At 42.5% G+C, this 14,281-nt stretch overlaps 1 protein-coding gene across 5 annotated transcripts in view; it reads left to right on the top strand.

The window, feature by feature from the left end:
* pacs2 (phosphofurin acidic cluster sorting protein 2) overlaps positions 1-14,281 on the top strand; it is a 216,665-nt gene that overhangs the window by 160,161 nt on the left and 42,223 nt on the right. For 3 of the 5 annotated variants that reach the window (XR_013499993.1, XM_078233465.1, XM_078233464.1), the window contains exons 14-15: positions 8,023-8,073; positions 13,648-13,752. Coding sequence is in view for 4 of the 5 variants with exons in the window: in XM_078233465.1 (XP_078089591.1) it covers positions 8,023-8,073; positions 13,648-13,752 (156 nt within the window). In the remaining variant the exon portion in view is untranslated. The remainder of the gene's footprint in view (positions 1-8,022; positions 8,074-13,647; positions 13,753-14,281) is intronic. The other 2 variants (XM_078233467.1, XM_078233466.1) reach the window with 1 other exon arrangement.

Raw genomic sequence — 14,281 nt, 5'->3', positions numbered from 1 at the left:
TTGTGTGAAGTAATGGCCACGTGAGCAAGCAGAGCCACAGGCACCGATGGAGTTATACCACTGCATAGGTCAGAAGGGAAATATAGTCAGTGGAAAGAAAAAAGCCATGTTCATGCAGAGTCTTAAGATAAATGTATGAACCAAAAGGTTATCAATGAAAAAGGTTTTTTCCTATTTGACAGAAGAACACTTGGGGTTGAGTTTCAGTGAGATGTTAAGAGAGAAGCGCTCAGATGGAGACCAATGACCTTGAGTGCTGCTCTCTTCCTTCAACCAGCCAGCCAACTAGTCTCTGGTCCCTATTGATCCAGTCAATTGGACAATCACTGCCTCCTCATAAGTGTTCTTCAGACTGAGTTGGGTCTTAAAGCTGGTGGAGGTGTACAGTTTGCTTCTTTTGTATCGACAGCTTCTGGCAAGAGTCCCAGCTGCCTTCCAACAACAGAGCAGTGCCTGGTCTTTGGGAAAAGGACAATTCCTGTGGCTTTCAGGTTTTTTTAAAGCCTTACATAAGTTTCTTATAGAATATTTCATTAACAGTGTATGATGGTCATTAATTAATAGGTGCATTGAGATCTTGAGAACATTACTGAACATTTTAAAGTTGTCTTTGATACGTAGATGTATCTCTGCTTTGATGCATTTTGTCTAAAAGTGTCACCCATGTGGTGATGCTTTCTCATTCTGACATGCCTACAAGCCACAAAAGCTGTCTGGAATGGTAATTGTGTTGATTCAGATCCTTTAAAAGGTTATAATTTTTTAGGACCAGGATGTGTCAAATTACCTTGGATGCTTTCCTCCAAGTGGGATATATTGGCCTTGGGTGGAGTGCAACAAAGATTTATCTCTCAACTGGGCTGAAAGAGTTAAATTATAAGGTCAAGTTATATGGGCTATGCTTGTTTTTCCTTGAGTATAGAGGATTAACGAGTGACCTAATTGAGGCATTAATGATGATTTGATAGGGTGGATAGAAAGATAGCATAATCTTAGAATTAAGACCCAAGGCAGATGCCAGGAAGTATTTTTTCACTGAAAGGGTAGTGGAAATCTAGAACGCTCTTCCCCAAAATGAGGAGGTTGAGGGTTAATTGAAAATTTCCAAACTGAGATCAAATGTTTGTTAGTTAAGGGTATTAAGAAATTATGAACTAAGGTGGGTAAATGGAGTTGAGTTACAGATCAACCACAATCTAATTGAATAGCTGAGCAGGCTTAGCAGAAGTTTAATAGCTGACTCCTTTCCCTATATCTCTAACTGTGCAAGTTACCCAAGTGGACACACAATATCAATATTTGGGGGCGGCACAGTGGTTAGCACTTCTGCCTCACAGCTCCAGGGACCCGGGTTCGATTCATGGCTTGGGTCATTGTCTGCGTGGAGTCTGCACATTCTCCCTTTGTCTGTGTGGGTTTCCTCCGGGTGCTCCGGTTTCCTCCCGTAGTCCAAAGATGTGCGGGTTAGGTGCATTGGCCCTGCTAAATTGCCCCTTAGTGTCCCGGGATGCGTAGGCTAGAGGGATTAGCGGGGTAAATATGTGGGGTTAGGGGGATAGAGCCTGGGTGGGATTGTTGTCGGTGCAGACTCGATGGATTGAATGGCTTTCTCCTGCACTGTAGGGTTTCTATGATCTATTCAATAGATGGTTTGAAATCCTTTTATAACCAGTGACATTGACTGCTTAATTGATCCAAATTTACAAGTTACAATTTAAAGTTACTTGCATCCATTTTTAGTTTACATGGGTCTTTGTCTTTAGTTCATGGTGACCCCTGCTTCTATATAGCCAATGCCATCCTTTGGGTCAGGACAAAAGAGAGACAAATATGGCTGACAGTTATTAAGTCATTTACAACTTAGGGTTACGACTACATCCTATAGAGAGCCACTCAACCACAATTGATGTTGTGCATTAAGTCTTGGCTAGAAAAAGTCCCTCTCTCCATTCACCAGTGTGATATTTCCATTTATACCACTGCAGATATTTTGCATATTTTTTTTATTCTTTCTAATGATTATTTCATTGTCTTACCGTTGAAAACATAATTGAAAAAAATCTTCTCAAAGTGCATACATTTTGCCACATAGCAACAGCCTGAGTGACAGTTTCACTGAAAAATGCAATGCATCATAAAACCTACTTTTCACCTTTACCAATTTAAGACTCATGAGCCTTGATTTAGGATTCACTCATAGGTTCATCTCATAACTCCCCCGTGAGTTATTGGCCCAGGCTGCTTCTAGCCATAGTAAATAATATCCCTCAAGTCTGAGTAATTTACCATCTCTTTCCCACACTAACCAACCTTGCAAGAATACCAGTTAGTACTCAATAATGTGCAACTTTGTGCTGTGGGCCCGCATCTGCTTAGATCTGCATTGATAGTGCCATGAGCTGACTTGACACGGGACCACTGCAGTCAACAGAGGAGACTTTCATCTCATCAATCAGGATCAAATCCAGACCTGAATGTTGGAGGTATCGATAAGATCCTTCTGAGCCAATGTACCTCTCAGAATATTGCCTCAAGCTAAAGCAAGAAAGTAGAACCAAAGAGCTTAAGTTCAGATTCGTATGAAGTAACTTTACAACCAACGTAACACAGTCACATTAATCGATTATCTCATTGCTCTTCACAGGACCTGACTGTGCACAAATTGGCTACTATGTATTCCATGTTCGATCAGTGCCTCTGTGGTAGTGAATTCCACAATCTGAGGGAAGGATTTTCCCCTGATTTAAAAAGAAATTCTATTTACTGGTGACTTTTGTTTATGACGCCTTCATTTTGAATTCACCCACAAGTGGAAATTTTTTTCTATAGCAACCCATCAAACTCTTTCATAATTGTGAAGATCTCTATCAGGTCACCTCGCCACCTTTTTCTCAAAGAAAATCTTTTTATATAGTGCCTTAAAGTTGTGCTCTTAGCCAATTAGTTTTTATATATCTGGTCATTGTTGTAGGATCAAAAATGTGTCGGCCAAATTACAAGCAGCATTGTTTCTCAAAGGGCAATGTGATCATCGGCTTTTAATGATGTTGCTTGAGGGATATACTTTGCCCAAGACTGCATGCAGGTCTTTCCAGCTCTTCTTTGCTACATGATTTTTTTTAACATCCACTTGAGCAGAAAGATAGGGCCTCAGGGAAGGTAATGGCCGAGAGATATTATCAGTAGACTATTAATCCAGAAACTCAGCTAATGTTTTGTGGACCCAGTTTCAAATCCCACCGTGGCAGATGGTGAAATTTGAATTCAATAAAAAAAAATCTGGAATTAAAAATCAACTGATGACCATGAAACCATTGTCAATTGTCGGAAAAACCCATCCTGTTCACTAATGTCCTTTAGGGAAGGAAATCTGGCATCCTCCCCCAGTCTGGCCTACATGCGAGTCCAGATCCACAGCAATGCAGTTGATTCTCAAATGCCCTCTGAACAAGGACAACTAGGGATGGGCAATAAATGCTGTAAGAAGTTTAACAACACCAGGTTAAAGTCCACCAGGTTTATTTGGTAGCACAAGCCACAAGCTTTCGGAGCACTGCCCGTTCATTCTTGCATCTTTGTGGAAACCTGATGTCTGTGTCGATATGTGCGATCTTCTTGGAGATCCTCTCCACTTGGAGCTGGCAGTTTGCAGTGTCGATGGTAGCCATGATGTGGAGATGTCGGCGTTGGACTGGGGTAAGCACAGTAAGAAGTTTCACAACACCAGGTTAAAGTCCAACAGGTTTATTTGGTAGCACAAGCCACAAGGTTTCGAAAGCTTGTGGCTTGTGCTACCAAATAAACCTGTTGTACTTTAATCTGGTGTTGTGAGACTTCTTACTGTGCTTACTCCAGTCCAACGCTAGCATCTCCACATAATAAATGCTGGCCAGCCAGTGACACCCATGTCCCATGAATTAATGGAAAAAGAAGTTTATTGTCTCAAATGAAAGATGATCCTTCAAAGTGCAGTACTCCTGCACTGGGAGTGACAGTCTAGATTATGTGTTCAATTCTTTACAATGGGCCTTGAGCCCACAACATTCTGACTGAGGCAAGAATAAACCACAGTTTGCAATAATGGGAGAGTTTGGGTGGGGACAATGACCTATTTGATTCTAGGAGAACAGCACAACAATCAAGGCTGACACTCCGATGCAGCACTGAGGGAATGCTGCATTTTCAAAGGTGCTATCTTTCAGATGCAGTGTTAATTCGGGTCCCTCTCTGTTTCTTCAAGTGGATGTAAAAGATTTCATGGCACTATTTTCAAAGAGCAAGGAGGTTATCCCCAGTGTCCTGGCCAATATTTATCCCTCAATCAACATCACAAAAACAGATTTCCGGTCATTATCACATTGCTCTTTGTGGGTGTTTGTTGTGTGCATTTTGGCTGCCACATTTCCGACAGAACTTCAAAGGTACTTCATTATCTGTAAAACACTGGCAATCATGAAAGGCACGACAGTCCTTTTTATAATTTTTTAAAATTTGAATCTCTGCTTCCTCCCCACGGTTGACTGGGCCGGATTTTAGTTACCCAGGCAAGTAACTCATGTCAGGGAATTTCCTGACTTGGCAGATCTGTCTCAGCTAAAAGGCCCCGTCAGGTTCAGTTTTTGATCCGGGGAGATGGGGCACGATTATGTTGGACAGCCGACCTGAAAGCACATTCCAGTGAGTCATGGGTGGGGGAAGTGCTGAGGCAGGCTGGTTAGAAGGTCCTCTAATCCTCAACCAAGCCCCACTGACCCCATGCCATCTTATAACTCACTATGCCACCTAATACCCCCTCATATACCACATGCCACCTCAGTAGCCACTCACCCATTATACACTATGGGCAGACCTCAGTGGCCATGTAAAGATGAAAAAACAAACTTCTAAAAAATGAACAGTTCCTGCAACTACACATGTGATGGTGGGGTGAAAAGCTCCCATTCATGAAATGCATTTAACGCTTTTGAATCTCAAGTGGTTAATCTCTGATACAAACAAATTTCAATTCAGATCCCACATCAAAGATAGCTGATCCTTTAATAGCCTCTTTGACTGTCAATCAAACTGTGAACTTAAGACCCCTTGCTGAGATGATTGTAGCTTTTGAAACTCAGCAAAACTTTCATAATATCATAACGGTAACCTTTGAGAAATGTCAACAAAGACCTTTATTGAAACAGATGGTATTTTTTCTAACCGACACCAAATCTGTCAATCAAAGCAACCCAGCAAAGGGTGTTTTTTAAACTCTAATTGACAGCTTTAGCCAGTGTTTTCCCCATGTTTAAACAGGATGAGGATTTTTAAAAAAGGTTCAGATCATGATACTTAAATATCATAGAAATCATAGAAACCCTACAGTACAGAAAGAGGCCATTCGGCCCATCGAGTCTGCACCGACCACAATCCCACCCAGGCCCTACCCCCATATCCCTACATATTTTACCCGCTAATCCACGCATCCCAGGACACTAAGGGGCAATTTTAGCATGGCCAATCAACCTAACCTGCACATCTTTGGACTGTGGGAGGAAACCCACGCAGACACGAGGAGAATGTGCAAACTCCACACAGACAGTGACCCAAGCCGGGAATCGAACCCAGGTCCCTGGAGCTGTGAAGCCTATGGTAGTCATGATGTGGAGATGCCGGCGTTGGACTGGGGTTGACCTGAAGAAGGGGCTCAGAGCCTCGAAAGCTTGTGTGGCTTTTGCTACCAAATAAACCTGTTGGACTTTAACCTGGTGTTGTTAAACTTCTTGCTGTGAAGCAGCAGTGCTAACCACTGTGCTACCGTGCCGCCTATACTCTGAAGTCAGTGGAAAATCCAGCTCCAACTCATTCCAGGTGTTAAGACCCAGACCAGAAGCTCCAAGGTGTTTTGTGAAGTTAGCCTAGACCTTAAGGGCCTTGTTTTACCATTTTGAGTCCAAGTGCTAGGCGGACTTGAAACTGGGAGAGTTTCAGATCTGACTTAGATCCATTCTGATCCCAGACGCATTCTGCCTGCAAAAATATCAGTGAGTCTGAATCGTGCTGCACAAGCCTGTGGGCGGGGCTAAACACGCCCAAAACCCTGCAGCTCCGATTGGCGCCTCCAGCTGCGCATGCGCAGAAAAACAAATGATAGAATACTGTTCCCCTGCCACATCCCTCCTGGACCAGATAATGCCTCCCCCGGCCCCATAGACATACCCCCACCCCCTGTCCCACCCAGTCCAATCTCAGGCAGAGTGATCCTCCTTCTCCCTCCCCCCCCCCCTTACCCCCCACTGATCACAGGCAGGGTGGCAGTGAACCCCCCTTCCCTGCCACTGATCTCAGGCAGAGTGGCAGTGGACCCCCCCTTCCACTCCCTGACCACTGATCTCGGGCAGAGTGGCAGCGGATCTCCCTCTCCTTCCCCCCCCCCCCCCACTGATCTCAGGCAGAGAGCCATCAGATGCTTGGCACTTGCCACCTTACTAACCCTCACTGATGGAGCACCTGAATTGGACTTGCATACAGCATGTCTGTTTCACGCCGATTCCGGATGGGCAAATGCAGTGGTGAAGGGAATATGCATTTAAATGGCCGTCGTGCCTGTTTTGGGCACAATCCCGATCGCAGCCATTTTTGGGCCTTGGTAAAGGGGGAACTGGCGTGGAGGCGGGCGCGGATTGCGCTACTAGCCTCACGCCTGACTTTACCAAGTTTTCACGCACAAAAACGGGCGCAACGCGATGGTAAAATCAGGCCCTAAGTTTTACATTTGATTTTGGCCTGGGTGAGTATAAGGTGTTTCACTCCAGGAAGCTTTAATCAAAAAAAGTGTATTTAAGAACAGAGTTAAAATATAACAAAAAAATTAGCATCACTTTTTCCAATTACAAGACTTAAACATGACACAGTATAACTTCTAACAGCTAGCTATCTCTGTTGTTCCAAGTTGAACACCACCCCACAGATATACACCCTTCTTCAGACTTGGCACAGAAAGCAAGTATGTTCACGTGATGCTGGATGTTGCAGCTTTTTAACACTCGCTGTGAATTGGTCCTTTGAATGCTGGATCAAATCTCTGAGGCTCCCCAGTCTTGGAACTTTCAGAAAGCCTCTGGGGAGAGAGAGAGATGCTGCCTTCTTCCACCAGCTTCTAGCAGCAACTGAAACAAAACTAAAACTAGAATGCTCTGTGGGGAAAAAAATTGTCCTCGGTCACATGACTTGACCTGTCAATCAACCTCAATCAAACTCCACTCAGCAATCCCAGGGGACTCATTAAAAACACAGCATTCGTCCAGATTAAAAATGATATCAATTATACTGCTTCAGTAACAATAAAAGACACTGGCTACAGACAATACGGTGCCGACACATTGCCAAGGACTGCAGAAACAGCCTGCAGAGAAACATGATTAAAATACATTTCTTAAAGGCACAGACTTGTTGCACAGGTCACTGGCTGTTTTCTCTCTGACATTTCTGGTGAAATATCCATGAAAAGAGTTGCTCATTTTCATGTTTTTTTCAGTGCTTACCTCAGGGTAAGCCTGTGCTCTCTAACTCCTCCTGCCCTATTTAATTCTCTGTTTCACTGAACACAAATATGGCACAGTTTAAAGGGAGAAAAATGAACACCCAGAAAGATATTGATCAATTTCAGTTGTAGGGTGGAATAGGTCCTGTGGAGAAATAGATGTTGAGTTTACAGATCTCTCCACCCCCCCACCAATAAAAAATGCAGTGACTTTCCTGGGTTCCAGTTGTGATCATGTTTGGAAATTGTGATTGTAGGGAAGTGTAGCCCTTAAATATATTCTGTGAAAGTTCAATGTGGACTGATACAAAATAGATGGGGTGAATTTCCCTTACTGTGACTTTCTACATATTGTGTAATTATTTATAGCAAATGTAGTAATATATCAACCTTTTTTAATTAAAATAAATCTGACAAGCCAAGCCTTGTTTGCTCCCCGTTTTCGCCACTCATTTTACATTCAAAGCTGTATGACTGCTAACCTTCATCCCTTAACTTCAAAGGGCACTACTTTGACATTGCTGAACAGCATGAAGAGAGCCGCATTCACTCAAGTAAGTGAGCGGTGAATCTTTTATCTGCATATGTTTCTTTATTTTTGCTAGTTTGAAGTAAAGATTGGGCCTGGCAAAGCAATAGTAATAGAAACATTTTAAATCTGTGTTTATTTAATTGAAGCTTCATTTGACTAAACATGCAAGAGAGTAATAAGTTCAACTAATTTATTGGGACTTGGGTGATGTGAACACCACATTTATCTTGGTATATATCACTGCTTTGTAATTTGTTTTCTACCTTCCATTACTGTACACTTGGAATCAACTTCTGTTCCTATCACATATTGATATGGGAGCCATGATGTGGAGATGCTGGTGTTGAACTGGGGTGGGCACAGTAAGAAGTCTCACAACACCAGGTTAAAGTCCAACAGGTTTATTTGGAATCACGAGCTTTCGGAGCGCTGCTCCTTCATCAGGTGAGTGATGATCCCCTGATGAAGGATCAGTGCTTCAAAAGCTTGTGATTCCAAATAAACCTGTTGGACTTTAACCTGGTATTGTGAGACTTCTTACATATGAGGAGGGAGAGGTTTGGGGGAGGGGTGGGGAGCGGGGTGTAATTACAAGTAGTTACATGAATTTAAGTGTTGTATTATAGTGACATTCAATGACAAGTGGCAGAATCTCAGCTGACGTTCCAAATCTCTCCTGTAACATCGAGTAAATAAGACTGAACTTTTTTGGAAGGGACACTGTGATGTTTTCAAACTTTAAATCTTGCTCTAAGAAATATCCAGAGGCACATTTCTGCAATCGGATTACAACCTAAGATTGGGGTTGAGGGAGTGGGGTGACACGCAACAGGAGAGAGGGATTGGATTTGGCAGCAGGAACAGAAAATGAATCAAGGCAACATTTGAAAGGAAGCAAAGGGTTGATGCTATGGCCATGACCGTTCTGGTGTAGAGTTTCCAACTGAAATTTTAACATTTTTTCTTTCTAAAGCTGGCAAACTTTCTGTGCATTTTTCAGTATTTGCTGATTCATTTTATATAGCTGTTCTAGAATTCCTTCTATGCAGTGTTTTTTTAAAAGATAATATTAGAATATCAATAAGAAGGGATTAAGGTAAGTGAAAACAATCATCAAAAATTCTCTGGTTAAAATTGAGGACAGTACAGTGAAGGATCACTAAATTGGTCTCTGGGATGAGAGGGTCACCCAATGATGAGAGGCTGAGTAAATTGGGTTTATATTCTCTGGAGTTTAGAAGAATGAGAAGCAATCTCATTGAAACCTACGCAATTCTGAAGGGGCTTGATAGAATGGACGCCGAGAGATTGTTTCCATTGGTCAGGTAATTTAAAACACGGGCAAATCAAAGTAAGAAAATGGTAGACTTGTTGAATAATAATTTTTGTCAGTTTGCACAATAGAGAAAGAGGATAATATACCTGACACTCTTGGGCAAGGTGGGGGTGTCAGGGTTGGAAGGATGATGTGGTGGGGTGGATTAATGATGATACACTAAAACTAATGCAAGCAAGAAAGCAATAATAGAAAAATAATGGCACTGAACATAGAACATAGAACAGTACAGCACAGAACAGGCCCTTCGGCCCACGATGTTGTGCCGAGCTTTATCTGAAACCAAGATCAAGCTATCCCACTCCCTATCATCCTGGTGTGCTCCATGTGCCTATCCAATAACTGCTTAAATGTTCCTAAAGTGTCTGACTCCACTATCGCTGCAGGCAGTCCATTCCACATCCCAACCACTCTCTGCGTAAAGAATCTACCTCTGATATCCTTCCTATATCTCCCACCACGAACCCTATAGTTATGCCCCCTTGTAATAGCTCCATCCACCCGAGGAAATAGCCTTTGAACGTTCACTCTATCTATCCCCTTCATCATTTTATAAACCTCTATTAAGTCTCCCCTCAGCCTCCTCCGCTCCAGAGAGAACAGCCCTAGCTCCCTCAACCTTTCCTCATAAGACCTACCCTCCAAACCAGGCAGCATCCTGGTAAATCTCCTCTGCACTCTTTCCAGCGCTTCCACATCCTTCTTATAGTGAGGTGACCAGAACTGCACACAATATTCCAAATGTGGTCTCACCAAGGTCTGTACAGTTGCAGCATAACCCCATGGCTCTTAAACCCCAACCCCCTGTTAATAAAAGCTAACACACTATAGGCCTTCTTCACAGCTCTATCCACTTGAGTGGCAACCTTTAGAGATCTGTGGATATGGACCCCAAGATCTCTCTGTTCCTCCACAGTCGTCAGAACCCTACCTTTGACCCTGTAATCCACATTTAAATTAGACCTACCAAAATGAATCACCTTACATTTATCAGGGTTAAACTCCATTTGGCATTTTTCAGCCCAGCTTTGCATCCTATCTATGTCTCTTTGCAGCCTACAACAGCCCTCCACCTCATCCACTACTCCACCAATCTTGGTGTCATCAGCAAATTTACTGATCGACCCTTCAGCCCCCTCCTCTAAGTCATTAATAAAAATCACAAAGAGCAGAGGACCAAGCACTGATCCCTGTGGCACTCCGCTAGCAACCTGCCTCCAATCCGAAAATTTTCCATCCACCACCACCCTCTGTCTTCGATCAGATAGCCAGTTACCTATCCAATCGGCCAACATTCCCTCTATCCCACACCTCCTCATTTTCATCATAAGCCGACCATGGGGGACCTTATCAAACGCCTTACTAAAATCCATGTGTATGACATCAACTGCCCTACCTTCATCAACTCACTTAGTTACCTCCTCAAAAAATTCAATCAAATTTGTGAGGCACGACTTGCCCTTCACGAATCCATGCTGACTATCCCGGATTAATCCGCATCTTTCTAAATGGTCGTAAATCCCATCCCTAAGGACCTTTTCCATCAATTTACCAACCACCGAAGTAAGACTAACCGGTCTATAATTACCAGGGTCATTTCTATTCCCTTTCTTAAACAGAGGAACAACATTCGCCACTCTCCAGTCCTCTGGCACCATCCCCGTGGACAGTGAGGACCCAAAGATCGAAGCCAAAGGCTCTGCAATCTCATCCCTTGCCTTCCAAAGAATCCTAGGATATATTTCATCAGGCCCAGGGGACTTATCGACCTTCAGTTTATTCAAAACTGCCAGTACATCCTCCCTCCGAACATCTATTTCCTCCAGCCTATTAGCCTGTAACACCTTCTCTTCCTCAAAAACATGGCCCCTCTCCTTGGTGAACACTGAAGAAAAGTATTCATTCATCACCTCGCCTATCTCTACTGACTCCATACACAAGGTCCCACTACTGTCCTTGACCGGCCCTAACCTCACCCTGGTCATTCTTTTATTCCTCACATAAGAGTAAAAAGCCTTGGGGTTTTCCTTGATCTGACCCACCAAGGACTTCTCATGTCCCCTCCTAGCTCTCCTAAGCCCCTTTTTCAGCTCATTCCTTGCTAACTTGTAACCCTCAATCGAGCCATCTGAACCTTGTTTCCTCATCCTTACATAAGCTTCCCTCTTCCTTAGAAGACCCTCAAATCCCTAGGGCTTGATGATTTTCACCCAAGAGTTTTAAAGGACATTGGTGAGGAAATTGAAGCCCTTGTATCCATAGTTTTCCAAAGCGGTCTCAATTCAGAGACTAGAATGTAAAATTGCAAATGTAACTTCATTCTTTAAGAAAGGTCAGAGGGAGAGAGAAACTAGGAAACCATAGACTGGTGAATCCAGCAGGAATAGTTATTGGAATCCATAGTTAAGAACAGAACAATAGTACTTGGGGAAATTTGGATTAATTAGGCCTAATTCCGCACCATAACTCTCCTATGTAAATCCTTCTATGTTTTCCAGCTGTCAGTATAGGAGCAGTAAGTGTATGGGTGGCACAGTGGTCAGCACTGCTGCTTCACAGTGCCAGGGACCCAGGTTCGATTCCTGGCTTGGCTCACTGTCTGTGTGGAGTTTGCACGTTCTCCCCGTGTCTGCGTGGGTTTCCTCTGGGTGTTCCATTTTCCTCCCACAGTCCAAAGATGTGTGGGTTAGGTAGATTGGCCATGCTAAATTGACCCTAGTTTCAGGGGGATTAGCAGGGTAAATATGTGGGGCTACGGGGATAGAATGGGATTGTTGTCGGTGCAGGCTCAATGCACCGAATGGCCTCCTTCTGTACTGTAGGGATTCTGTGATTCTATGATTATAGAGAACCAATGTGAATTTGGAAATTGGAGGTCATATCTAATAACCTAATTGAATTTTTGAGTAAGTAACTAAAGTGTTAGGCAAGGATATGCCATTGGATGTAATTTATATGGACTTCCAGAAGACAATTAAGTTCCACATAAGGGACAGTTAGCTCCAGTTCAAACTCATGCAGTTTAAGGCAAATTATTTTAGTTGGTTAAATTAAACAGTAAAAGACAGTACGGTTATTGGTAATGTCCTTGAATTAGAAGGATGCAACTGATGTGTCCCACAAGGATCTGTGCTGAGGCCTCAACTATTTGCTATTTAATGATGAATATATGGCTGTTTATTGTACTAAGTGTACTGATGATACAAAGATAGATGGTGTCGTAAATAGTGTAAACGAGAACATAAAATTATGAAGAGACGTTGATAATCATTTATTGGAAAAGCTGTGGTAGATGGATGACCGTGCCGGTAAGTATGACCGTGCCGGTAAGTATGAGGTCATCCACTTTGGACCAAAGAAGATCAAATTTGAGTATTATTTGAATTGTAAAACACTAGGAATATGGGAGGTCCAGAAGCAGTTGAGTAAATTGGAGCTAGATGTAAACAGATCACTAAAATGTGGTAGCCTATTCTCTAAAATGCAGTAGCATAATCAAAAAAGCCTTTTCAGCTGGAATATAAAGGGGAGAAGGTTATGCTACAATTACACAAAGCCTTTGTTAAACCATTGGAGTACTGGGCACCACACCTTAGAAAGCTTACATTGACCTTGGAAGGAGGGAAATGCAAATTCAGTAAGATATTACCAAAGCTCCAAGTGTTAAATTATGATAAGAGATTACATGAATTAGTCTTGTATTCCCTGGAATTTAGAAGTTTAAAGGGTCGCTTGATTGAGCTATTTAGGATTTTGAAAATAATTGAAAGGATAGATGGAGAGAATGTTTGTCTGCTTGTGTGGGAGTCTAGAGGGATATCAGAATCCGCCATTTAAGGAGAGAAGTTAGAAAACATTTCTTCATGTAAAGGGTGTTAGAAGTGTGAAGTGCTCTCCCCAAAAAGCAGATGATGGTTCAATTCGTTAATTAAAATTTGAGATTTTTGCCAATCAAGGGTACAAAGGAACATAGAGCCAAGGAAGGTGGATGGCTATAACATACAGATCACCATGATCCTACTGGCTTTCAGAACAGACTCAAAGACCTGAATGGTCTACTCATGTTCCTATGTTCAAGGAGCATTGAAACTTAGTGTGAGCTTCCTGGATATCTTAAATGATTCAAGATTTAAAGCATCAAAGTTAGGTTCCATACCAAAGTGCCCAGCTCATTTTACTTGATTTGTGTAAATCTGGAAAACAGCGTACTAAAAGTTTGTCTGCATTACCAGTGTTTGCATTCTCTGTTTGTTACTGCAGATCCCTCGGAAAACCGTCTACGACCAGTTGAATCACATCCTGATTTCAGATGAGCAATTGCCGGAAAACATAATTCTAATCAATACATCAGACTGGCAGGGACAGGTATGCACCAACCCACGAGGCACGTTTCTGCCTAGTTTCCCTACATTACAAAATTGATTACACTTCAGAGTAGTGCTGAGGGAGTGCTGCATTGTCTTCTTTTGGAGGTGATATTTTCCCCTTCGAGTGGGCATTAAAGATCCCATGACACTATTTGAAGAAGAGCAGGGTATTCTACTGATGTCTTGGTTAATATTTATCCCTCAACAAACACCTTGACCCGGTGATCAGGTAATTCACATTACTATATGCGGTTGCTTGCTGTGCACAAATCAGTTGCCACATTTCCTGCATTATAACAGTGACTACAGTTCTAAAGAACATAATTGGTTTTAGTGTTTTGGGACATCATGAGGACATAAAACGCTTTGTTTAATGCAAGTCTTTCTATCTTTAGATGGAGAAAACGTTGATCTATTCTTGCTTTTTTGGTATTAGCAATGTTCTGTCCAGTCCCACCAAGAAAATGAACAAGTGAAACTTTCTTGTCTCCAGGCTGATTTATGATGGTGGCAAAAAGTTATTTCCT

Source organism: Mustelus asterias, chromosome 18 (genome assembly GCF_964213995.1).
Source record: "Mustelus asterias chromosome 18, sMusAst1.hap1.1, whole genome shotgun sequence".
NCBI classification, from domain to species: domain Eukaryota; kingdom Metazoa; phylum Chordata; class Chondrichthyes; order Carcharhiniformes; family Triakidae; genus Mustelus; species Mustelus asterias.
This window is presented reverse-complemented; position numbering and strand designations above follow the sequence as displayed.